General features: G+C 41.7%; 3 protein-coding genes across 7 annotated transcripts in view; 1 reads left to right on the forward strand and 2 right to left on the reverse strand.

Moving 5' to 3' along the window:
* The window catches only part of LOC132841798 (serine/arginine-rich splicing factor 7-like), a 19906-nt gene extending 9105 nt beyond the window's left edge, over positions 1-10801 (reverse strand). The window contains exons 1-4 of one of the 4 annotated variants that reach the window (XR_009648098.1): positions 10305-10781; positions 1895-2075; positions 1426-1602; positions 184-663 (exon numbers count right to left, since the gene is read on the reverse strand). Coding sequence is in view for 3 of the 4 variants with exons in the window: in XM_060864742.1 (XP_060720725.1) it covers positions 1426-1602; positions 1895-2075; positions 10305-10554 (608 nt within the window). In the remaining variant the exon portion in view is untranslated. Of the gene's footprint in view, positions 1-183; positions 664-1425; positions 1603-1894; positions 2076-5201; positions 5325-10304 lie in introns of those variants that run through there. The other 3 variants (XM_060864742.1, XM_060865403.1, XM_060866624.1) reach the window with 3 other exon arrangements.
* gemin6 (gem (nuclear organelle) associated protein 6) lies at positions 5363-7959 on the forward strand. Its single transcript, XM_060867570.1, has 3 exons — positions 5363-5493; positions 5600-5732; positions 7459-7959. Exons 2-3 carry the CDS (start codon positions 5605-5607, stop codon positions 7829-7831), a joined length of 501 nt encoding a protein of 166 aa, XP_060723553.1. The 5' UTR covers positions 5363-5493; positions 5600-5604; the 3' UTR covers positions 7832-7959.
* Positions 10802-10896: 95 nt separating the features above from the next.
* The window catches only part of sos1 (son of sevenless homolog 1 (Drosophila)), a 38669-nt gene continuing 27065 nt past the window's right edge, over positions 10897-22500 (reverse strand). Inside the window, exons 12-24 of one of the 2 annotated variants that reach the window (XM_060866995.1) lie at positions 22295-22376; positions 22006-22128; positions 21674-21777; positions 21040-21262; positions 19490-19609; positions 18465-18627; positions 17601-17718; positions 17328-17500; positions 13927-14043; positions 13560-13833; positions 12589-12633; positions 12090-12211; positions 10897-11571 (exon numbers count right to left, since the gene is read on the reverse strand). In XM_060866995.1, coding sequence (XP_060722978.1) covers positions 11152-11571; positions 12090-12211; positions 12589-12633; positions 13560-13833; positions 13927-14043; positions 17328-17500; positions 17601-17718; positions 18465-18627; positions 19490-19609; positions 21040-21262; positions 21674-21777; positions 22006-22128; positions 22295-22376 — 2084 coding nt within the window. In that variant the 3' untranslated portion in view covers positions 10897-11151. The remainder of the gene's footprint in view (positions 11572-12089; positions 12212-12588; positions 12634-13559; positions 13834-13926; positions 14044-17327; positions 17501-17600; positions 17719-18464; positions 18628-19489; positions 19610-21039; positions 21263-21673; positions 21778-22005; positions 22129-22294; positions 22377-22500) is intronic. The other variant, XM_060874688.1, reaches the window with a different exon arrangement.

Genomic DNA, 22500 nt, shown 5'->3' on the forward strand with positions numbered 1-22500 from the left:
GCATAAAGTAGTTGGGTTTTTTTCAAGCTTAACCCAAAAAAAAAAAAAAAAAAACTGAAGATAACTTGAAACTACACATTACATTTGACTAATTTCAGGAAACTTTAAAAAAAATAAAAAAATAAAAAAATAGAGAGAAAGAGAGAAAGAGAGACACATTAATTGGTACTAAATAAAATAAACCTTGCAAGTTTGCAGGTCGACCCTCTTTGGAACCAAGGTCTAGCAGATCTAGGCGATCTAGAAGTATCTATCATCAGTCGACCTCTGCATCTAGTCGTTTTCTTCGCTTTCTAACGATGATCGCACTGACAGCGAAATAGCTTGATTGAGACTTGATAGAAGTGTGCGAAGTGCTTTGTCTGGCGGGGTCTCGATGCTCTCTTTAGCAAAATCGTGGGCCCGAATTGATAGTCAAATTGGCTCAGATTGCTGATCACTTGGATTTGGAGTTGGGGGGAGAACAGGGCACACACACATACACAAACACACATGCTTATGTGCCCCGAATGAAACGATTAGCTGCAGGTAGAAGTGGCAGGAGACTTAGAGAGGGTCTGGCTGGTCACGCCCTGGTCAAAGCAGGTGACCGAAAGTGTGGCATTTGCTAGAAGATTCATGAAATCGTAAAGGGTCGTGACACTCTGTATCAAACGATGAAACCTGAAAGGTTTTGACCAGGTGAGTCATTAAATAAAATCGCACACAACATTTGAGCATTTATATAAACCTTGAAAGTAAAACAAACAACATTTATATAGCTATATATGCAAATAGTGGTAGACCGATACATTGCTTGAGGATATATTGAGCTCCTGATTGGCTGGCCGTCATAAAGAGTCTCAACCTATTGATAAACACAACCCGAGGCAGACTTAAGCCGTTTCAGCTGAACAGTTAGATTAGACAGAAAACGTTAACAGGAAACATACAACCATCCCTCCAACACCAAACTGACAAGCAAACAAATTTAATTTAAAAGATGTTGGATGGGAGTAATATTGTTTCATGAGTCTGTTCGTGTCATAAGGTTAATTAATACCTGACAACTCTGCCAATCAAATCTAACATGCAATCAAACCCTTCAGGCCTTTTTACAAAGCAAACGGTCGACCACTACGTGTATATACAGGAGCCAAACAAGGAGAAAATGACAGCAACATCAGAATTTTAAACAATAAGGAGACACGTAGACGCTCCTGTGTGAGAACTTAGCTTATGGGAAATACAGTGAAGAGAAAATCTGAAACTGTATACACCAGCATATAGTATCTGTATCATATAGTACATTTTGTATATCTGCATAAAGCAGTCGCTTTTGGAATATTAATAAAAATGATGAAGGTATGGAATCTATGTTCTACATTACTTATAGAGTACTCATTAAGGGTCGAATTGGTGGCGGTTGCTCTGGCTGTTCTTTACCTGCTCCGTCTGCGGCGACTGTAGCGGTGACAGTCGTAGGCGTAATGCCCCTTCTCACCGCACTCATAGCAACGGTCGTTAGGGTCGAAGGGCCGCCGAGTGGGCGGGCGGTCATAACGGGAGCGGCGCGGCATACCTGTCGATAACTCTACACGGACGCGGGTTCCACAGATCACTCTGAAACAGAAACGTGAACGACGTCGCATAAGTCGATCGGTTCGTTTTCTCAAAATGCTTAAGACGTCTTTGAACCTGTGCTTCTGATTTGAACAAAAGTTTATCATCCAGGTTGTGTGATTAGGTAATTCTTAAGGTTTTTTTGCACTTTTGATTAAAAAAACACTTAGAAATCACTGAATAATCAGCTGGCATTTTGTTTCAGAAATAACTGCAATATATAATTGAGAAAAATTGACCTGATGCGCTACAGAAGACCTTTCTGCGATATTGTGTCCTCATTTCCACTTACTTGCCATCAAGGCCACGGACGGCATCTTCAGCATCTCTGGGATCATCAAACTCCACAAAGGCAAATCCTGGAGGGTTTCTGGCAATCCACACAGTTCTCAAAGGCCCGTAATAACCGAAAGCCCGCTCGAGTTCACCTTTTCCTGCACCAGTGCCTAGGTTCCCCACATAAACTTTAGTCTCTACAATAAAACAAATAAAAAGATGCTAAAATTCAGAAAATTCTTAGCTCCAAGTCCATGAAATCTATCTAAGAGTGATAAAACCTGAACAATTTTCATAAGCTTTTGCAATTAACAGAGCAGATTAACATCACTCCAGGGACTGAGACTGAAGCTGGGTCTATGCAGATGCTTGTCCCTGTAAATCTGATTGTTCTGCATGACTGCCAGCTGCACACAGATGTTTGGCCATGACCAAGTAATCCAAATGTTCATCACTGTGTGCTCACCTATTCTAAGAAACAGAGGGTTTAGTCATCATGACTAAAACATGGTCACGTGCATATAATTTTGCTTCAGGGCTTTTTCTGTGCTGAAAATCAGCATTTGCATTTTAAGAACTAAACGCAATACAAAAAGCAATCAAAAAGAACTGGTACAATCCCAATTAGTAAAATAACAAACTGAACCCTCCAAGGATGGCTTTATATTATTGTTATTCCTCCTTAACGCCAACAGAATTTACATTTCTTTGCTAATGCTGTACCATGGGTGACCATGATAACTTGTTTTTAAGATAAACATTCCAAGAAAACTATTAGACCATTTCAAGCAGATGTTCTCAAAGTGAGATGAAGTGCAGCCAGGAGAGTTTATGATTTTATTATTTTGTTGGAAATCAGACTCAATATACTTCACATACTCAGGGGTCCAAGCACCAAAAATAACTTCGACGTAACTCGGTGTGGCAAAGGAGGCACAGCTGATGTCAGCTGGTATAAAAAAGAAGAAGGTGTGGCAAATGCACCTGTTCACCAAAGGAGGAGTGGACAATATGGCTTCCAGTGCAGCAAATACAGTAGGCATTGACGCCCAGCCCAAACAAATGGCTGTTGGACTTACCTGTCTAACAAAAAGGATGCATTCTCAATGCCAACATGTCCCAGTGAGGTAAATGTGGCCTGTGTGTCAGTCAGAATTAGCAAAGACTGTACGGCCTCAGGGTCTCACAGTTCTAGACAAAACCGTGTAGTTGCTGAGCCAGCAAAGGAAACGTGTCCACTCTTACAATACTTCATTATTATACAAAACCAAATAGACCAAAGCAAGAAAGTCAGGTACAACAAAACATTGCTTGCTCTAAGATTTCAAAAATCAGAACTACATCTACAAGGCACTGAGCCAAGTGGCACACTGCCAACAGAAATCCACCAAGAAACGACAGAGACTTGAAGCCATATGGTTGGGTTTTGTGAGAGTGCCAGATGTCACTGAACACTAATACTTACAGCCCTCTCAGAGAGAATGATGAAACTGCCCTGCCATTAGGGCTCCCAAAGCTGAAGGCTGTAACCGGATTAGAGCAAAACCTGGCAGCAGACATGGAGATGTGCAAACAGAAGGCAATATCTAACCAGGGGGAAAATAAGGTTTGAAAAGATGCCCGAGAGGTCCATGAAACTTTGTGGAAAGACACTGACAGACATTCACATCACGTTGGACAGCCGAGTGAGCCCGTGGATGCCTCAGGAGTAGTGTGTGGAGATGTTCAACACAAATAATAGCCACCAGAAGAGCTGAGGAAGCTTCTCTGGGTAACAAAACTACAACAAAAAGGAAGTGCAGATGTGAGACTCTATTAGAGGCTGAAGTATAATGATCTCAGTCAGTTGAACAGACAAACATCTGAAACACTTCTTCCTGAAAACATACCAACACATGGTCAGGATGCCGGTGCAAAACACAGAACCACAGAGACCAAAGTTTGATGGATTGACCGTTTGAATGATTTAAGATGGTGGGATGTGATGTGATGGGATGTGATGTTCACCAAATGTTACCATTCAAGGTAAACCGTAAGCACAATACAGAGGAGATTGTCAGGGTTGCCAGAAATACAATATGTAAGTCGTTTAGAAGTTGGTGTTTCCTGTTTGATCAGTGTGAGGCAGTTTATTTCACTACAGTAACATTACTAAAATGTAGATAGTCAATATCTTTTTAAATCAAACGTCCTGGGAAGAACACAGTCATTAAGATTTTAGCAGCAGCTCTTCAGATAAAAAATATTTTAATAAATGAGTTCAATTCAAAGGTTTTGGAGGTTAAAAACAAAAGTGCAAATTCATTTTAAAGCAAAAGTGCAAATATATGGGGGGAACGGTGGCTTAGTGGTTAGCACGTTCGCCTCACACCTCCAGGGTTGGGGTTCGATTCCCGCCTCCGCCTTGTGTGTGTGTGGAGTTTGCATGTTCTCCCCGTGCCTCGGGGGTTTCCTCCGGGTACACCGGTTTCCTCCCCCGGTCCAAAGACATGCATGGTAGGTTGATTGGCATCTCTGGAAAATTGTCCGTAGTGTGTGATTGCGTGAGTGAATGAGTGTGTGTGTGTGCCCTATCATGGGTTGGCACTCCATCCAGGGTGTATCCTGCCTTGATCCCCGATGACGCCTGAGATAGGCACAGGCTCCCCGTGACCCGAGGTAGTTCGGATAAGCGGTAGAAAATGAGTGTGAGAGAGAGTGCAAATATATTTTAAATAAATTTTTATAAGCAAACTTTTTGTAAGCCTCACAGGTTGTATCCAAAATGGCAGACCTGTATTATTATTATTATTATTATTAGTAGTAGTAGTAGTAGTAGTAGTATTAAAAATATTATAATTATTAGTGTTATTGTTATTAGTGCTTTTATTATTATTAGTGTTATTGTTGTTGTTGTTATTATTATTATTATTATTACTACTATTAGTGTTATTATTTTATTTTATTTTATATTTATGGAAGCATAAATTATATTAAATCGTTCTAAAACATTATATTAAACCTATTTACGACACATAGTTAAAAACGGTATACGAATACATTTAAATTATTATATCTGATAATATCATGAGTAGTTGTGTATATTTTCTTCAAGGACGAAAAAAAAATAAAATGTTAGCATTAGCTAGTAAGCTAGCTCAGTTAGCTTAGCAACCGTCACATTCGAAAAAAAAACGTGCGGGGGGAAGGGTCGGCCATTACAGCCTCTTAGTGGCGCGAGGAGAAAATGCGCGTGCGATAACGCTACTCGGATACTATTAATCTTTATTGATTTATACGTTTGTCAGTAAATACGCTATACGTAATGTTTACACCCAGCTTACCTCCTCCGTGCCGACTGTATCTGGACATCTCATAGAACCTAAACACACTACTCTGAACGGAACGTCACAAACTGACAGATGGAAACGGAACCATATTTAAAAAAAACATTGCGTGTCACATTTTAAAGTGTCCGTGCTTTCCTCTTTGTAGTCCCGCGCACGTTAGTAAAGTACGAGAAGTAGCACTTAAAAACTCAATATCCCATAATGCACTTCTCGAACATCCTGTACGTTCAAGCTAAGCTAAGCTAAGCTAAGCTAAGCTAAGAAGTTGTGAATTCGTTTCGCACCGGTATATACGTGTATTATTTACGTCTTATAAAGTACGAGTACGTTTTCTTTCTTGTTTTTAAAAAGTTATATTAACAACTGATCTTGTTTTTGTGTATTTATTCCAGCGGAAATGGCGGAATGGCGCAACGTGTTGCCGCAGGAATGGTTTAAATGTGTGAACCAGGAGGTAAAGGTTACTGCACATGATAAACAGCAGTATGAAGGCTTTGTGTACACTGTGGATCCAGTGTCTGCCAGGTAACTACACTGATGTGCATGTTACAGGAAAAGTCCACCGTGAAACACATTAGATATAATAATAATAATTCATTCATTCATCTTCTACCGCTTATCCGAACTACCTCGGGTCACGGGGAGCCTGTGCCTATCTCAGGCGTCATTGGGCATCAAGGCAGGATACACCCTGGACGGAGTGCCAACCCATCGCAGGGCACACACACTCTCATTCACTCACTAGGGACAATTTTCCAGAGATGCCAATCAACCTACCATGCATGTCTTTGGACCAGGGGAGGAAACCGGAGTACCCGGAGGAAACCCCGAGGCACGGGGAGAACATGCAAACTCCACACACACACAAGGTGGAGGCGGGAATCGAACCCCGACCCTGGAGGTGTGAGGCGAACGTGCTAACCACCAAGCCACCGTGCCCCCTAATAATAATAATCAATAATCAATAATAATAATAATATTTAGTTTTAGTGATTCTGGTCTTAGTTTGCTAGCTGGTGATGTATTCTCTTTATGCTCAATAATGTTTCCAATCATCATGTCCATGTCACTTGAAGACATGGCTTTGAGTTAACAATGATGTATAATAGAAGGGGGGGATCAGCAATCTTATATATACCTGTATATAACCTTAATGTCAGATTTTAAATAAATTAGATTAGAGTACGAGTATAGGGCCAATAAAATGTTCAGTTCAATTTTTTCAATTCAATTTTATTTCCATAGCGCTTTTAACAATTTCCCATTGACTTCAAAGCAGCTTTAGAGAAGTATGGAAACAGAAAAGAGAAATAAATAAATAATAAGAAATAAGGATAAAAATAAATACGTGAATATATACAATTAAAGTTTAAAATTAGTTTAAAAAAAGATTAATTCAAAATTTATGATACTATATATCTATCCCTATAACTAACGAGCAAGCCGGAGGCGACGGTGGCAAGGAAAAACTCCCTGAGATGATATGAGGAAGAAACCTTGAGAGGAACCAGACTCAGAAGGGAACCTCATCTGCATTTGAGTGACACTGGACAGAAAATAGTGTAAATGTAAATAATGTCCTTTCTATGACAGTTTATAATAGTGCAACCGAGAGCTCCTGAGGAACTAATGGGTCATCGTAAACTCAGTTCAGCGCAGACCTGATTTGCTGATAAAGGCCAGACCATACAGCTGACTGACACAACATTGGTTCAAAAGAAGGCATGATGGTCTCCGGGGCGGCTTCGTGCACAACAATCCCATGAGCTGATTGTTGATTGTTGCTAAAAAAGAGCAAGAGTTTTATTCTGTGCTTTTCCAATTATGTCTGATGTCATTACTGTTTCTACATGACATCACAAAAACCTATCATTTTCATTAGAATTATATAATTTCTAGTGGTAAATATGCCAGTTTTTGGTATGTATGTATCAGAGCATTGAGGTGGGGGTGGGGACTTTGTAGAAGAAAGAAGACCTTTAAGACTGGACCGACGTATGAGTTATTAAGCTCGGAAATTAAAAATACTGACCTGAAACTCACTCTCTAAGATTATTTCTGTTTATACGATCCGGCTTTCTACATGAAACCAGATCGTGGTAATTGATTATCTTAGCAGAACCTAGTCATTCGCTTTAAATCACAAGTTGTGTAATCAGTCATTCTATAAAGAAATCACTTTATCACAGACTGTTATAGGATTCAAAGGTTCTTTTTATGACTCATAAAATTTTTTTTTCTCCCCCACAAGCCTAGTCCTCGTGACCTTCGAGGAGAAAAGAAACGCTTCCGTGAGGGTCGTCTCGGGTCACGCTGTGAGAGACATGCAGATCCTCAGGGCAGGAGATGAAGAGACCGAGAAGATGATGAGGTCACTGTTTACACCTGCTGCAAGTCAGGAATTCAGCACAGAGGAACTTGAGGAACGCAAGAAGGACCTGCGAGCATGGCTGGAGAAGAACCTGATTCCGGTTACAGACGAGGGCGACGTCCTGCGTGTGGCGGACGTGCTCACCATCAGCGCTCCGTACGGCCCCGAGCAGTGCAGCAGCATAAACGAAATCATCCTGGCGAGAGTGCAGAGTCTCGTGGAAAACAAGCCAGGACGAGAAAACCAGCGTTAAGCATTTTTTTCACACAGTGTGTGTCCTCTCTGTGAGAGGTCATGATGTCCATGATGTCTTAAATGTCCATGTGTTCCTCTTTCTACTGAGGGAGATTGAGACTTTGATTAAAGCACTTGCTGCACTGACAGACTGGTGCCTTGGTTTACTTCTACGTACGTCCTTAATTCTGATGCACGCATTTGGCCTCATTTATCAATCTGGATACTAACAAATCCTTTGGTTCGTGTGGAAATAAATAAATAAACGCCTTTGTATTCTACGATGCTGATGACTTACTGCAATATTAAATCTGGATAACACTTCGTTTATTTCATTACTTTTTCGTTTTGAGAAACTCTTCTGTTTCATATTCCTGACCTGACAAAGTAACAGAGCCTAAATCAGGACAAATAAGACTAGCTGTTCACATGGAACAAAAGTAATGACACACCCCTCCATTAAAGGTCACCTTAATGTGTGTGTGTAAATACGTGTCTAGTACCCAAAGTGCGGATTAGTGTGGATTTTGACCTACAAAAAAGTACACACAACTTTACTAAAAGACAAAATGAGGCCCAATGTGTCAGAAAAATCTTATATGCTTATATTCAAAATAATTAAAAAAAAAATCACTGGTCAGATAAATAAGAAAACCAAAATGTGGCAGCTTTTAAGTGCTTATAAAAATATAGTTTTTTGTTGTTGCTGCTTGAACAGGAAATACTTCTGCAGTTTGTATTGTGCCACGAATCTGTAATAAATGTCATGACAAATCAGTTTTTCTTTTATTTAATACTATGATTTAATAATAGAATCTGTTTTCTGTCTAAGCAGGGTGAGTATCTGAAGGAGAACAACCTCTTAATCAATACACAGTCTTATATTTTACACATTCTGTACCTCCGTCGTTGTGTATTTGCAGGATTCGGCACGGAGTCGTCGGTGTCGAATCTATAACGAACTCGGATGATGAGCTAATTTATGAGTTGCTCAGGAACTGCTGGTTACACGAAGCCAACTGATTGTAGAACGGACATTATTTATAATCACGCTCTCTGGTGCCACACAAATGAGGATGAGGTTCCCTTCTGAGTCCGGTTCCTCTCAAGGTTTCTTCCTCTTCCATCTCAGGGAGTTTTCCCTTGCCTCAACTTCTATTGTTAAAATCATTATACAAATAACTTGAATTGAGAAAGTGTGAACGCTGTAGCAGATGATTGACAGTGGAAGAGACCACGCCCATCAACTCAACAATTACTTACATTACATTAACAGATTTTACTGTCAAGTTTCTCATTAATCTAGCCACAGGGGTTGCAAGCCAGTGACCTGAGGAGGTGGCAGGTAAGAAGTCAAGATGAAGGTGATAAAGAGGAGATATGTGGATGTGTTAAAAGAGGACATGAAGATAATCAGTGCGAGAGTAAAGGATGCCGAGGATCGATTTAGGAGGAAACGGATGATTTGCTGTGGCGACAGTTTCACGATCAAACCTCATTTTGTTCCAGGTCTCTAAAACCTTCTCTCTCACTGCTTTAATTGCATTCATTAAACAGCTGCATTCTGACGCTCTTTCTTATAGCTTATTGATACTCGGCTCTAGAACCCGTCTCTACAGACACGGGAAAAACCAGGAATCGGAACGTTACTGCACATCGTGTGTAAATCAGGAGGAACACACGGGGAACATGTGTTTTCTTTTCAATCTTTTCCCAATTTTCTCTGCAAGTTGGTCACCTGACAATTCACACCCACCAGCAATCTGTCGGCCGTCCAACACGGCAGCTACTTTACCGACTGTTGAGGTTTAAGGAGAGGGTGAGGGCTGACAAGCTGCTTGTGGTGTCACAGAGCATCACAACCCAATCAGAGGAAAGCAAAATCCACACTATTCTGCATACATAAGCACTAATAATACTCTCTGGTGTTTATAACAGTTTATAATCACACCCTTCAGTGACACCCCAATGAAGATGAGGTTCACTTTTGAGTCTGGTTCCACTCAAGGTTTCTTCCTCTTCCATCTAAGGGAGTTTTTCCTCACCACAGTCACCTCCAGACTTGTTCATTGGGGATAAAAATACAAACACATTTAAATATAAGTCTAATATTAAATCTTGAACTTTTTGTACATTTCTTATGTTCTGTAAAGCTGCTTTAAGACAAACGTCCATCGTTAAAAGCGCTACACAAATAAAATTGAATTGATTGACAGGAGACACACTGATTTTTTTTATTGGGATTTGTTCTCGTTTGCTCTCGCGATCTCCTGACGCTTGCTTTTTTCACCAAATTATTTTTTTCTCCGTTTACTAATCCTCATTATTCATATTGAAAATTAGCATGACTTTCTCAGCACACAATGGTAGAAACACTTTTATTCCCTTTTTTTTCTTTTTTTATACTTATTGGCAAAAACAGAAATGATTCAGAAAATAAAAGTTCTAACACATAAAGGACAATTTTTTTTTCTTAAATTTAATGAAAGTACCTCTTTGGTTGTAGGAGGGTACCTTTTGACTCGCGGTACTCTTGAGACTACTGGCACACAGACCTCTCCCTGTGGGGGGGGGGGGGAGGAGTAAAGACGAACACAGCTCATGACTCGCAGTCCCTTTTTCCTTTAAACGTAATGAGGTGTGAGGCAGGAGTCGTCCTCTCGGTCGAGTCCTACCTGTCGTCCAGCATCGCCGCCGGCCGAGACGCTGACGCGGTCCTCGGCATAGAGGAGACAGGCACATACAGTCTGTGCAGAGAAACCGTGCTTTGTTGATTTGCTTTATTTAGAAGCTGGTTCAAAACTCCTCTAGTCTTTAGCTGTCCAGCATTAATGTTAATGATTTGTTATGGTGTGTATGTATGTATTTTTTTTTAATCTGGTACTGACTGCAGCTGTGCAGGAGGAGGAGCAGAGGAAAGGCCAATGAGCTCATAGCTGAAAATAAGCAACGTTTTTTAAAAAAAAAAAAAACAACAACAAAAAAAAACAGCAAAATGAAATGAACAACCATCAGACATGGACAAAAAAACACAAGCAGTTTTCAAAAAGACTAAACAAAAACAGGAAACAACCCCAAAAAATGTACAGAGAGCGCGCCACCCTGCAGGAGGGCTGGATAATCTCGACGAAGTTTACACTTCATGAAAACACAATCTGAACGGTTTAAGGGCACATTTTTCAATACGTGTTTGTCTCTTTTTTCCTTCTCTGAAGTCCAACACTGGCATTTCATCCGACAGTCTCGTTTACCTTTTTTCGAAAAAGTCACTACGGTGTGTTTATATATATAGATATCTCAATCACACACTTGTCATCTGCAGTCTTTAGTGTTTCCTCTTTAGGAAGGATTGGCGTTCTCGAGAAGCGGTGGACCTTCCCGCTCCCTTTTATACGTTTTTGGGGGCAGTTTAGGAATGGCCGTGCTGTGGCGGGGGGGCAGCGGGGGTCCGGTGGCACCATGTGTGGTGTCACATTCGAGCAGATGTAGCGCCGGAGCTGAGGCCGGGAGTTTCCGTGGTCCCAGCGGTGACGGGGACGAGGGAAAGAAGTGGCTGGGTTCGGCGCGGCGGCCCTGGGGAGGAGGCTGAAGGAGAAGAGGCGAGCTGGACAACACATCCGGGGTGCGCAGGGGTTCACGGGGCGGCAGCGACGGAGGGCTGGAGGGAGCGTCTGGCACGGAGTAGCGCATCGGGTACAGCTTACCAGTGGGCTGCCTCGGGGGGATTGCCGGGGGACTGTCCACGTGTTTAGACATCATCTGTGAAGAAGAAGTAGGAGAAGAAGAAAAGAGAGAATATGAATATAATGGTGAGGCCTGAAGAAAACACAGTGAAGATCAAAAACCAATTTTAAATTTTCCTAATATTGTATGAGAGCCCATGCTCTGCTTTTACTCTCTTAACTGTGTAAGTAACTTGTTGCCTGAAGGAAATGGGTCTGAATTAATGTACATCAATATATTTCAAAAAATATATATTTAAAAAGGTTTGTTTATAAATTTGATCCAACATCATGCAGGTAATAAATCAATTTTCTGTGGCTGTATCTTTAGCATTTATGGTGTACGATAAAAATAATGTAGAGAATAACATCAGAGACGTAAAAGTGTCACCACCAACACATTACAGACTCTCGTTAAGTAACAGGAAATGATGGCCGATGCAGCTGAGGTCATTTCAGGTGACATACGAAAGCCTCAGACAGAGTCTAAGTGTAGAAAAGACTCTGGGTCCAGAGTTAGCACTTTGTTTGAGATAACGTGTAAGGACGTCGTACCTTAGAGGGTGAGGACTCGGCAGGAGCGGATTCAGGACGTCGTCGTGGTGGGACTGGAGGAGGGACAGGGGGGTCGTCTGTACTCCTGTGGAAGCTAACCATGGAGGACACGGATGATGATCCTTAGACACGGAGAGAGAAAAAGGTGTAGTTACACCACAAAGTGTCATTTTGGCATTTACTCTGACTGATGAGACACTAACGCATGAAACAAAGGGTGAGACAGGAGCATGACCCCAAATCCTTACTCGGTCCCCCCCCTCCAAAATTAATGAACAATGAACTTGTGATCATGTGATTAAAAAAATCAAACATAAAAAAAGAATTCAAAAATAAATAAATAAAATACTCATTTTGGTTCCCAATCAAACACAGCAGTACATGTGAAACAGCTCTGGTGTTGGAGAGACAAAAACAAGTGTAATGGAAGTGTGAATTAGTAAATAAAGGGATGGGAGGCATGAGGGAGGAAGAAAGGTAAAGGAGGGCTTATACTAACGTGGGCCATGAGGCAGCGCAACCGGGGCAAAAATGGTGTCGCTGTCTGGCAGCAAAAAGAAAAGAGAGAGACACATGCTGAGAGAGGAACAACACAGTCAAGGCCTTGGAATGCTGAAGAACTCTGGCATACATCATCATCATCATCATCGTCAATCAAAGAAGAAACACAAAATGTAAACAAACAAACAGAAACCTTTACGTGTTCTTGAGAAAAAAGAAATTACCCATCTCACAGGTGAACTCGGATCAGTACATCTGTTAGTACGAGGCTGGGTAAATGTCAAGCATAACAGAAAAGCTTCATCAGTCAAACTGAAACTGAAAAATGCTTGGAAAGATTTCTTTAATTGTGTTTGCAAAGTCGCAGAGAGAGGGAGAGGGAGGGGGAGAGGGAGAGAGAGAGAGAGAGAGGGGCAAAGGAGAGAGAGAGAGAGCAAGAGAGAGAGGGGGGTGAGAGAGAAAGAGAAGGAGGGAGGAAGAGAGACAGGCAGGGAGAAAGAGAGAGAAAGGAAGAGAGAGAGAAAGGGGGGGGTGAAAAAGCTAGAGAGAGAGAGAGAGAGAGAGAAGGAGAGAGAGAGAGAGAGAGAGAGAGAGAGAGAGAGAGAGAGAGAGAGAGAGAGAGAGAGAGAGAGAGAGAGAGAGAGAGAGAGAGAGAGAGAGAGAGAGAGAGAGAGAGAGTTAAACACACATGAGCGAGACAAACAACTGGGTGATTTCTGTTCTGCTGTCCAAAAAGCATGTTGCACATTCTCTACATCTTTTTGTGTTGTTAACACACACAAACACACACACACTCTTAAAAGCTGCTCTGAGATCAGTGGCAGTACGATGCTGTTAAATGTAGGTTATTTGGTGTTAGTAAAACCCAGTCAACATGTTTACTTGTGGCAGAAGGGTGAGAAATGCTGTATACAAGATCTTTAAGGGTGGGTGTGTGTGTGTGTGTGTGTGTGTGTATACTGTACTTACTCGAGTGGAAGGGACTGGAGGGCCCCTGCGGAGAGTCGAACACACTGCAGATATCTGTGGAGCTGGAGGCTGCGGAGGCGGGTGGAGGTGTGAGGGGCGTTCGAGGTGAGTTGGGCGCCGATGCCGCGCAGCTTTCTGTCTCGCTGTCCGGAATACGACTGTAGCTGATCTTTCTCGGCTCGTTCTGCAACGGCGTCGGGTGGCGCATGGTGCCGGGCCGATTCGAGGACGGGCGCACACCCGGAGATTTCAGCGGGCAGCTGTACTTCTTAGGCTGCAGGTGGGGAGCAGAAGCAGACTGAATATCCTATCAAACAAAAACCAGATCAAACATTATCTGAACATTAGGACATCGGGAGGAGCTTACAAATCGAGGCAGCGAACGTGCGTTGCGAGGCTCGATCTCTAAAGACTTGTTGAAAAGGTAGTCTGTAAACTCCTTCTCCGTCATGTCCTCCATCGGGTTCAGGTTCTCGAAGAATTTCTGCATCGGTGTTAGAATCAAATAGAGAGAAAGCACAGAGTAGACGGTAGGTGAGACTTCATTTTAATAGCGTTTCGAAAAAATAGATATATACAGGAGCGTCTCAATAAATTGGAATGTTGTGGAAAAGTTCACTTATTTCAGTGATTCGACTCAAATAGTGAAACTATTTAAATAGTGAAATTTATTATATAAATTCAGGACACACAGACTGAAGTAGTTTAAGTCTGTGCTACTTTTAATTGTGATGATTTTGGCTCACATTTAACAAAAACCCACCAATTCACCACCAATCAACTCACAAGAGCTGCAAAGTATTTCTAAGCCATCAAAATGGTCTCTGAATTTGGATCACTAGGCTACACAATCATGGGGAAGACTGCTGGTCTGACGGTTGTGCAGAAGACAATCATCGACACCCTTCACAAACACAAACAAAAGGGTAAGCCACAAACATTCATTGCTAAAGAAGCTGTTCACAGAGTGCTGTATACAAGCATGCTAACAGAAAGTAGAGTGGAAGGAAAAAGTGTGGAAGGAAAAGATGTACAACAAACCGAGAGAAGCGCAACCTTGTCAAGCAAAATCGATTCAAGAATTTGCTTGAACTTCACAAGGAATGGACTGAGGCTGGGGTCAAGGCATCAAGAGCCACCACACACAGACGTGTCAAGGAATTCGGCTACAGTCGTCTTATTCCTCTTGTTAAGCCACTCCTGAATCGCAGACAAGTCAAGGGTGTCTTAGCTGGGCTAAGGAGAAGAAGAACTGGACTGTTGCCCAGTGGTCCAAAGTCCTCTTTTCAGATGAGAGCAAGTTTTGTATTTCATTTGAAAACCAAGGTCCTAGAGTCTGGAGGAAGGGTGGAGAAGCTCATAGCCCAAGTTGCTTGAAGTCCAGTGTTAAGTTTCGACAGTCTGTGATGATCTGGGGTGCGATGTCATCTGCTGGTGTTGGTCCACTGTGTTTTTTGAAAACCACTGTAAAGTCACTGCACCAGTTTACCAAGAAATTTTAGAGCACTTCATGCTTCCTTCTGCTGACCAGCTTTTTAAAGATGCTGATTTCATTTTCCAGCAGGATTTGGCACCTGCCCACACTGCCAAAAGCACCAAAGGTTGGTTAAATGACCATGTTGGTGTTGGTGTGCTTGACTGGCCAGCAAACTCACCAGACCTGAACCCCATAGAGAATCTACGTATGGTGTATTGTCAAGAGGAAAATGAGAATCAAGAGACCAAACAATGCAGATGAGCTGAAGGCCACTGTCAAATAAACCTGGGCTTCCATACCACCTCAGCAGTGCCACAGATCACCTCCATGCCACGCCAAATTGAGGCAGTAATTAAAGCAAAAGGATCCCCAACCAAGTATTGAGTACATATACAGTAACTGAACATACTTTCCAAAAGGCCAACAATTCACTAAAAATGTTTTTTTATTGGTCTTATTCTTTTTTTTGGTGGGTTTTTATGTGAGTCTAAATCATCACAATTAAAAGTAACAAAGACAGTCTGTGAGAGATATATATATATATATATATATATATATATATATATATATATATATATATATATATATATACATATACACACACACACACATATACACACACACACACACACATGCACACAACTCCCTGACAAAAGTCTTGTTGCCTATCCAAGTAGGAACAACAAATAATAACTTGACTCAACTACTAGTTGATCATTTGGAATCAGAAGTCGTTTATATGAAAGGCAAAAGGCCTCTAGATTACGCTTATTTTACCAAAATAAAATCTTATCATGCCTTGATTTTTAATTATTTAATTAGGACAGAAAGGTCAGACTTTGCTTAGACAAAAGACTCGTCACTTAACAGAAATAATGTACAGTACAGAACATAAAGTCATGTTGCAGTGGAAATTAATTTTGTGTATGACTCCCATGAGCTTGGAGGACTGGCAAAGAAAGCATTCTTGCAGGACTCCCAGAGTTCATCAAGATTCTTTGGTTTCATCTTCAATGCCTCCTCCTTCATCTTACCCCAGATATGCTCAATAATGTTCATGTCTGGTGACTGGGCTGGCCAATCCTGGAGCACCTTGACCTTCTTTGCTTTCAGGAACTTTGATGTGGAGGCTGAAGTATGAGAAGGAGCGCCATCCTGTGGTATGTAATGGGCAGCAAGGATGTCTTGATACCTCAAGCTGTTGATGTTGCCATCCACTCTGCAGATCTCTCACACGCCCCCAAACCATGATTTTTCCTCCACCGAATTTGACTGTTTTCTGTGTGAATCTTGGGTCCATGCGGGTTCCAATAGGTCTTCTGCAGTATTTTCGACGATTGGGATGCAGTTCAATAGATGATTCATCGGAAAAATCAACCTTCTGCCACTTTTCCACAGTTCATCCTTCCTGCAAGCTGTGGGCCTTGGCAAATGCAACACGATTTTTTAGTTGTCTTCTGTTTAATGCTGGTTTCTGGTGACCAGTTATGATGTAGCTCTGCTGCAGTTGAAAAAGGGCCCTGGTCTGTCGAACCAACAAACGATCCTCTCTAACAATTGTCTTGGGGCGTCTGCCTGACCTGGGCCTGTCATGAACTTCACCGGTTTCTTCAGATCTTTTTCTTATCCTCGCCGCTTGACGTTTTGATACATTAAAGATGTAGCAGGAGACAGGAGACTTGGTCTTCAGGCTCTTAATGATCAGCAGTTTGGTCTGTGGTTGAATCTCTGACATTCTGTCAGAGGTCAGGATGCATTTCAAATGAAGGTTGGGTGTGCTGGGGTTCTTATTCCACACACCTGGGAATGTGTTAATTACAGTATTTCTTACAGTAATCTGTGATTGGTTGAATCCTTTAAAGATGTGACAAGACTTTTGTCTAAGCAAAGACTGACCTTTCTGTCCTAATTACAAATCAAGGCATGATAAGATTTTATTTTGGTAAAATAAGCGTAATCTAGAGGCCTTTGCCTTTCATATAAGCCACTTCTGATTCCAAATGATCAACTAGAAGTCAAGTTATTTGTTGTTCTTAAAACTTGGATAGACGACAAGACTTTTGTCAGGGAGTGTGTGTGTGTGTGTATATATATATATATATATATATATATATATATATATATATATATATATATATATATATATGAATGAGAGAGAGAGAAAGAGAATTGCATTTATTTAAACTTTAGAATCCACTGTTTTATGTAACTCCTAAATACCAAAACGTTTTCCATTACATGTCCTCAGCAAAGATTATAATTGCGTATTCATTCCTTGCAAGCGGACTAACCCGTATGTCGCTCTCTACCCGTAGGCAGTACGGCTGGTTCTGGTACTGCTGGATCTCACCAGTGATCTCTGCTACTTTCCGTCGCTTACTGAAGTTAATCAGCTCTTTACCGTGTCTCTTCAGGAAGTCAGGATTGCCTTCCTCCGTTTTCAGGATATTTGTTAAATATATACCTGAACACAGACAAATCAGATAGAATTAACTTGATCTGAAAATGAAAAGAAAAAAAAAAAAAACTATTCTCTTGAACTGGACTATAAAGGAAAATCATACCAAAGAAGGGCACACATGGTGGGTTAATGGACCTGAGTTTGGCCAAATACTTCTTATAATGGTCCTCACTGAGTTCATGGGCCTCTTCAAGGATCTTCCTCTGTCTGCTCGGGATTTGCTGGAAGAACAGGCAAACATGTCTCTCTATGAACTTCCCACATCACTACCCTGTCTCTTTAGACCTCCTTGTATCTGAGACAAAGTTCACAGATGCCCCTTTTCCACCGAGGCAGTTTGAGTGCTGGTTCGGAGCCTAATTTAGAACCAGTTCTTTCTTTCGACAGCCAAAGCACCGGCTCTGAACCAGGAAAAGTGGTTCTTAAGTAGCACAAAAACGTTGCTGGTCTAGACTTAAGAACCGCTTGTGTAAGGGGCTGTGGGCGGGGCTACTGTTAGTGCATTTGATAATGTACCTTAAGTATACTAATGTTTAATACACTTTTACTTTACCGCAATATGATACATTATGAGCACACATGATAGTAAGTAGCTACATGCTAAGGCTAACATTTTTTCTGTGTTAATAATAAAATAACGTTATGTACTTTCTCGATTACAACCTCCGTTTATACAGATTACATGGAGCTGCACGTACACGTTGGATTCGCCGCGTTTGGGTGTTAATGTAGGTTCACAAAGCCATGAGTATTAACAGTAAAGCAACAGCCACCATTGTTGATGTTGTGTTTGTGTAACGTTACACGTATACAGTGACGGCTCTGTGATGGTTCTCTAGCCGATGGAAAGGCAAACCGGTTCTTAGAAGGTTCACCAGTGGAACCAACTTTGAACCAGCACTAGCTCTGAACCAGCACCCGGTTCTTTTTGGTGGAAAAGGGGCACTACAAGGCTTACAACATTTACCTCGAAGGTGTGATCAAGCCGGTATACAGGAGAAGAGTTCATGGCGCTGACCACCTCAAGGACGCCGTTAAAGTTATTGAGCTCCTGAAAGACCTGCAGGACCTCGATGATGCGTGACACCACGGCTACGCGTTCCTCCAGGTTCTCCGTTTCCACGATACACCTGAGCAGAACGCAGTATCGGTTATCGGTTCTAATATTACACTATAACAAGAGAAAGGATTAGGGGCTTGTGGAATTACAGCTTTTCTCTTGGGGAATGCTTATTTGTTCTCAAATTTGGCTGGTCAATGGTAGATGACGGTCAGCCCGTTCGGACAGTTCTGAAGTTTATCTTTTTCCCCAGTTTCAAACTCAAGCAAGCGTGAGTCATCTGGGGCATCTTCTCAGCCTCTGTGTGTGTATCTATCAGTCTGTGTTTTAGCTCTCCCAAACATGCTTCATGAGAGCACAACACACAGATTGGACACTGGCCGATTAATAAAAAAAAAAAACACCACACACATCAGCAACGACCAGAGGCGATAGTTTTCTCTTGACAGTGTATTTAATTAGATAGTGAAGCAACACAAATGCCAAGTAGCCGAGTGGTTATGCTATTCCAGTCACGCAATAAAATGTTGCTTAACCTCATAATACTGTTGAAAAAGCAGCAGATAATTAGATCCTCGGAGTTAAGAATATTTGCCCAAACTACTAAATGTGTCCCAAACTACTAAATAATGTGTTAGTACACCAGTGGTGTCATTATTATTTAGGAGCACTACTCAGTATGCATGTTATGGTTTGGGATGCAGCCTTGAATTCTCTCTGAATAAATCCAATTAAATCTGAGAGTTTCATCTCTGCAAATTGCCCCAAGGGGAAAGGGTAAAATATTGAAATCTTACAGCATTAACCCTGAACCCCTGTTTTACATCGATATTCGAGAACAACTGCTTTACGGTAGTCAAACTGTGACCGCACAACATGCATTGCACTGCATGTTATCTAAGCAAGATGATTAGCAAAAGCCAGTCACTTACTTCTCGAACCAGAGGGTGAGATTGGTGGTGTGTCGGATCATGCGCAGAAGGTTGGGTGAGTTCAGTTCTTTGTCCTCTTTGGTCCACACGCTTCCCACCAGCTCCGATGGCTGAACTGCCCTGGGAGAGAGACAGAAAGTTCAAAATTTGCGACCTGCTTTCTCTCATCTTTCTGTTACACTTGGCTAGAATACAGCGACACGACATCGTTGCACTGTGAGGTTATTTATGGGGACTTCTTCACATAAATAATTGTCAAAGTGCCAAAGGATGACAATAAAATGAGTCTTTTTAAATTGACACACCAATTACACCAAAATAGCAAAACACAAAGTACATAAATACAAATACATGGATGTATTTAATTTACCCAGAACTCAACTTAAAACACAGGCACTATAACGAGCTTGATGTTTCGCAGAACTTGCCAACAGAAGCCATGTGTATAGCCAATATAATAACCTAATCATCACCGGAATTTAGCCACCCACCCATCCATCCATCCGCCCGCCCAGCCACCCATCCATCCATCCATCACAGTATATTGTGGACTATTCATATCCCACTGGATATTGTAGTTGTTGTTTTTTGTTTTGTATGCCTTAGTGTTTAGAAGCACATACGTAGACATGGGTTGCCAGATTATAATGGCAGTTCAGTTCAAATCTTTAATCCCACTCATTTGTGAATATACATTATATGCTTCCCCCGGTTCGGGGTTGCCGCAGCGAATCACGAATCACTGAGAGTTAACTCTTCGGTGGCCGTGTTAGCTCTCTGAGCAGGAATCGAACCCGGGTGGCAGCAATGTGAGCGCGGAAGCCTACCGCTGGACCACCAGGGGGCCTTTAATGCTATAGCTTCCTGATATTAATATATATTAATTTGAATTTGACACAAAGGTGACGGATATGCTTTGCTTAGTATAGGTGTGAACAACTTATAATTTGTCTACCACAAATCATGCGTTTCATCTTTAAATCCAAAAAAGATGCACGCAGGATGATACCAGTTTTACGAGGCGTGTGAGTATCAGTTATCTGTCGGACTTAACGGGATCATATCTACTAATGCATTCAAACGTAGTCACAACGTTTTACCCCAACTTTGTTGGGTCGAAGCATCGACATTGTATAAAACACTGCGACCTATGTATATATGCATTAGTGCACGTATAAAAGCTGAAATAAACACAGCATCCATTCAGAGACTATTAAAGGTCTTTTAGGGAGATGAAACACAGCCTTGATGGAAAACGAGCGCCCTGGGTACGACGGTCATCCCCTGTTCCCACAGGCACACAGAGCTAAAGGGAAGTGTGTCCCCTTGTTCCCTTTTGTGTGTGAGTGTGTGTGTGTGTGTGTGTATACAATAAGTAATACTCCCATGTCCTGCATTGTGCTAAAGTGCCCCGTTTTCTTGGCTGGTTGTTGGCAAGTGATCAAAAAAATAAAAATACAAACAGGAAGCGGCCATGTTCCTGAATGTTCAATAAACACATTAAATCACATCTCTACAGCTAATCTAAAATAAACGGTGTGTGTGTGTACCTGTAAAATTCAGACTCAAGCAGCGTGAGCTGGCGAGCGATCTCAATGGGATGAAGGGTCATCAGGTCGAACTGCTCGATATGGCCCGGTTTGCTGATGTGCCACTCGCTGGGCGGGGGAGTATTCTCAAAGGTGATGTTGTGACACGAACCATTAGCCTGTGCCTGCTTCTTCCGCTGTATGATCTTGGTGATGGACTCGACCCACTTCCTCATGGCCTTGCCTGTAGAGAGAGAGAGAGGAGAAATGAGAAACATTTCAAAACTAATCTGACGAAAAGTTTGGCCATTAAAATAACACTTTTTCTTAAAACAACTGTTTCTTAAAATCTAAAGCCAATTTAATAGGATGAGAGTTGTAAGAAATCCGGGTTAATGAACAAGAGCTTTAAACGTTCGGCACAGGATCGATTGAACGTAATGGAAAAAAAATTCTTAACCCGTGCAGAAGAGCGTGAGAAAGTTTCTATTCAGGGGTTAAGATTATTCACTATGTACTTAACTGTAATTATTTAATGTCCACGGTAGGTTATTTTTTGTGGGAACCTTTTTTACAAACCAAAATTTTTTTTAAAATCTTAAGACACTCACATTTACATTTCATGCCAAACGGTGCGGTTAGATAGAGAGATTACCTCGGACTGTTCCGATAAACTCCTCCAACTGGCAGAGTAGCTGAGCGTCCCTCTCAAAGTCGTAGAAGTGGTGCTCCACCCAGTGCCGGCACACATTCAGCACCCTGCACGCACATGATTCGGAATAAGACACAAAAAGTTAACGTTGCCTCGAAAGATACGTCTACAAAGGTTTCCGTTCCTCCAGAACTGAAGAAAACCGAACCCTCGCCTGAGAATGAGTGGAGAAACTTCTATAATAAATCCTTTTATAAGTCCCCTGGTCCTTTTATTATTAAAACTCTATATTAGTGTACATGGTGCTTTTCGGTTCTTTTGATATTCAGTCCCACCTGAGCTGCACCGGCTGCACGTATTCTTTGCGGAAGCGTTTGAGCTCAGCGCTGAGCGGCTGATCTCCGTTCTCCATGGCCATCTGATCCGCTTCAGTGGGTTTGGGCTCCGGAATGTCAAACCTGGACATCACACACACACACACACACACACACCAAGTTATTTGTACAAAGCTGCTGCAACACTATAGTCTTTATTTTTTTGTGACAACGCAAGACCACCGTTACACCTGGAAAGAGTTCAAAAGATTTATAAATATCTTCACAAATGTTAAAAGGATCATCTCACCTCTCAATGAGCAAATCCAGCAGCTCCTGCGGTTTACAGAACGACCTGTAGGTGGTGAGGAAGGTCCGCACAAAATTGGGATCTGAAAGAGGAAAAGAAAAAAAAGGAAAAAAAAAAAAAAGAATTACAGCTACTTAATGGTCTTTTTTTCATTGTTCCTATTTCATTGTTGATTCCAGGGTTTTGTTTTGTCCTGATTTGGTCAT

This window comes from Tachysurus vachellii, chromosome 1, assembly GCF_030014155.1.
Source record: "Tachysurus vachellii isolate PV-2020 chromosome 1, HZAU_Pvac_v1, whole genome shotgun sequence".
NCBI lineage: Eukaryota > Metazoa > Chordata > Actinopteri > Siluriformes > Bagridae > Tachysurus > Tachysurus vachellii.

Bases quoted from the DNA above. Each gene is read 5' to 3' on its own strand.
- gemin6 (XM_060867570.1), top strand. From the start codon at position 5,605: ATGGCGGAATGGCGCAACGTGTTGCCGCAGGAATGGTTTAAATGTGTG. The intron at 5,733-7,458 runs GTAACTACACTG...CTCCCCCACAAG, and splicing joins GTGGATCCAGTGTCTGCCAG to CCTAGTCCTCGTGACCTTCG.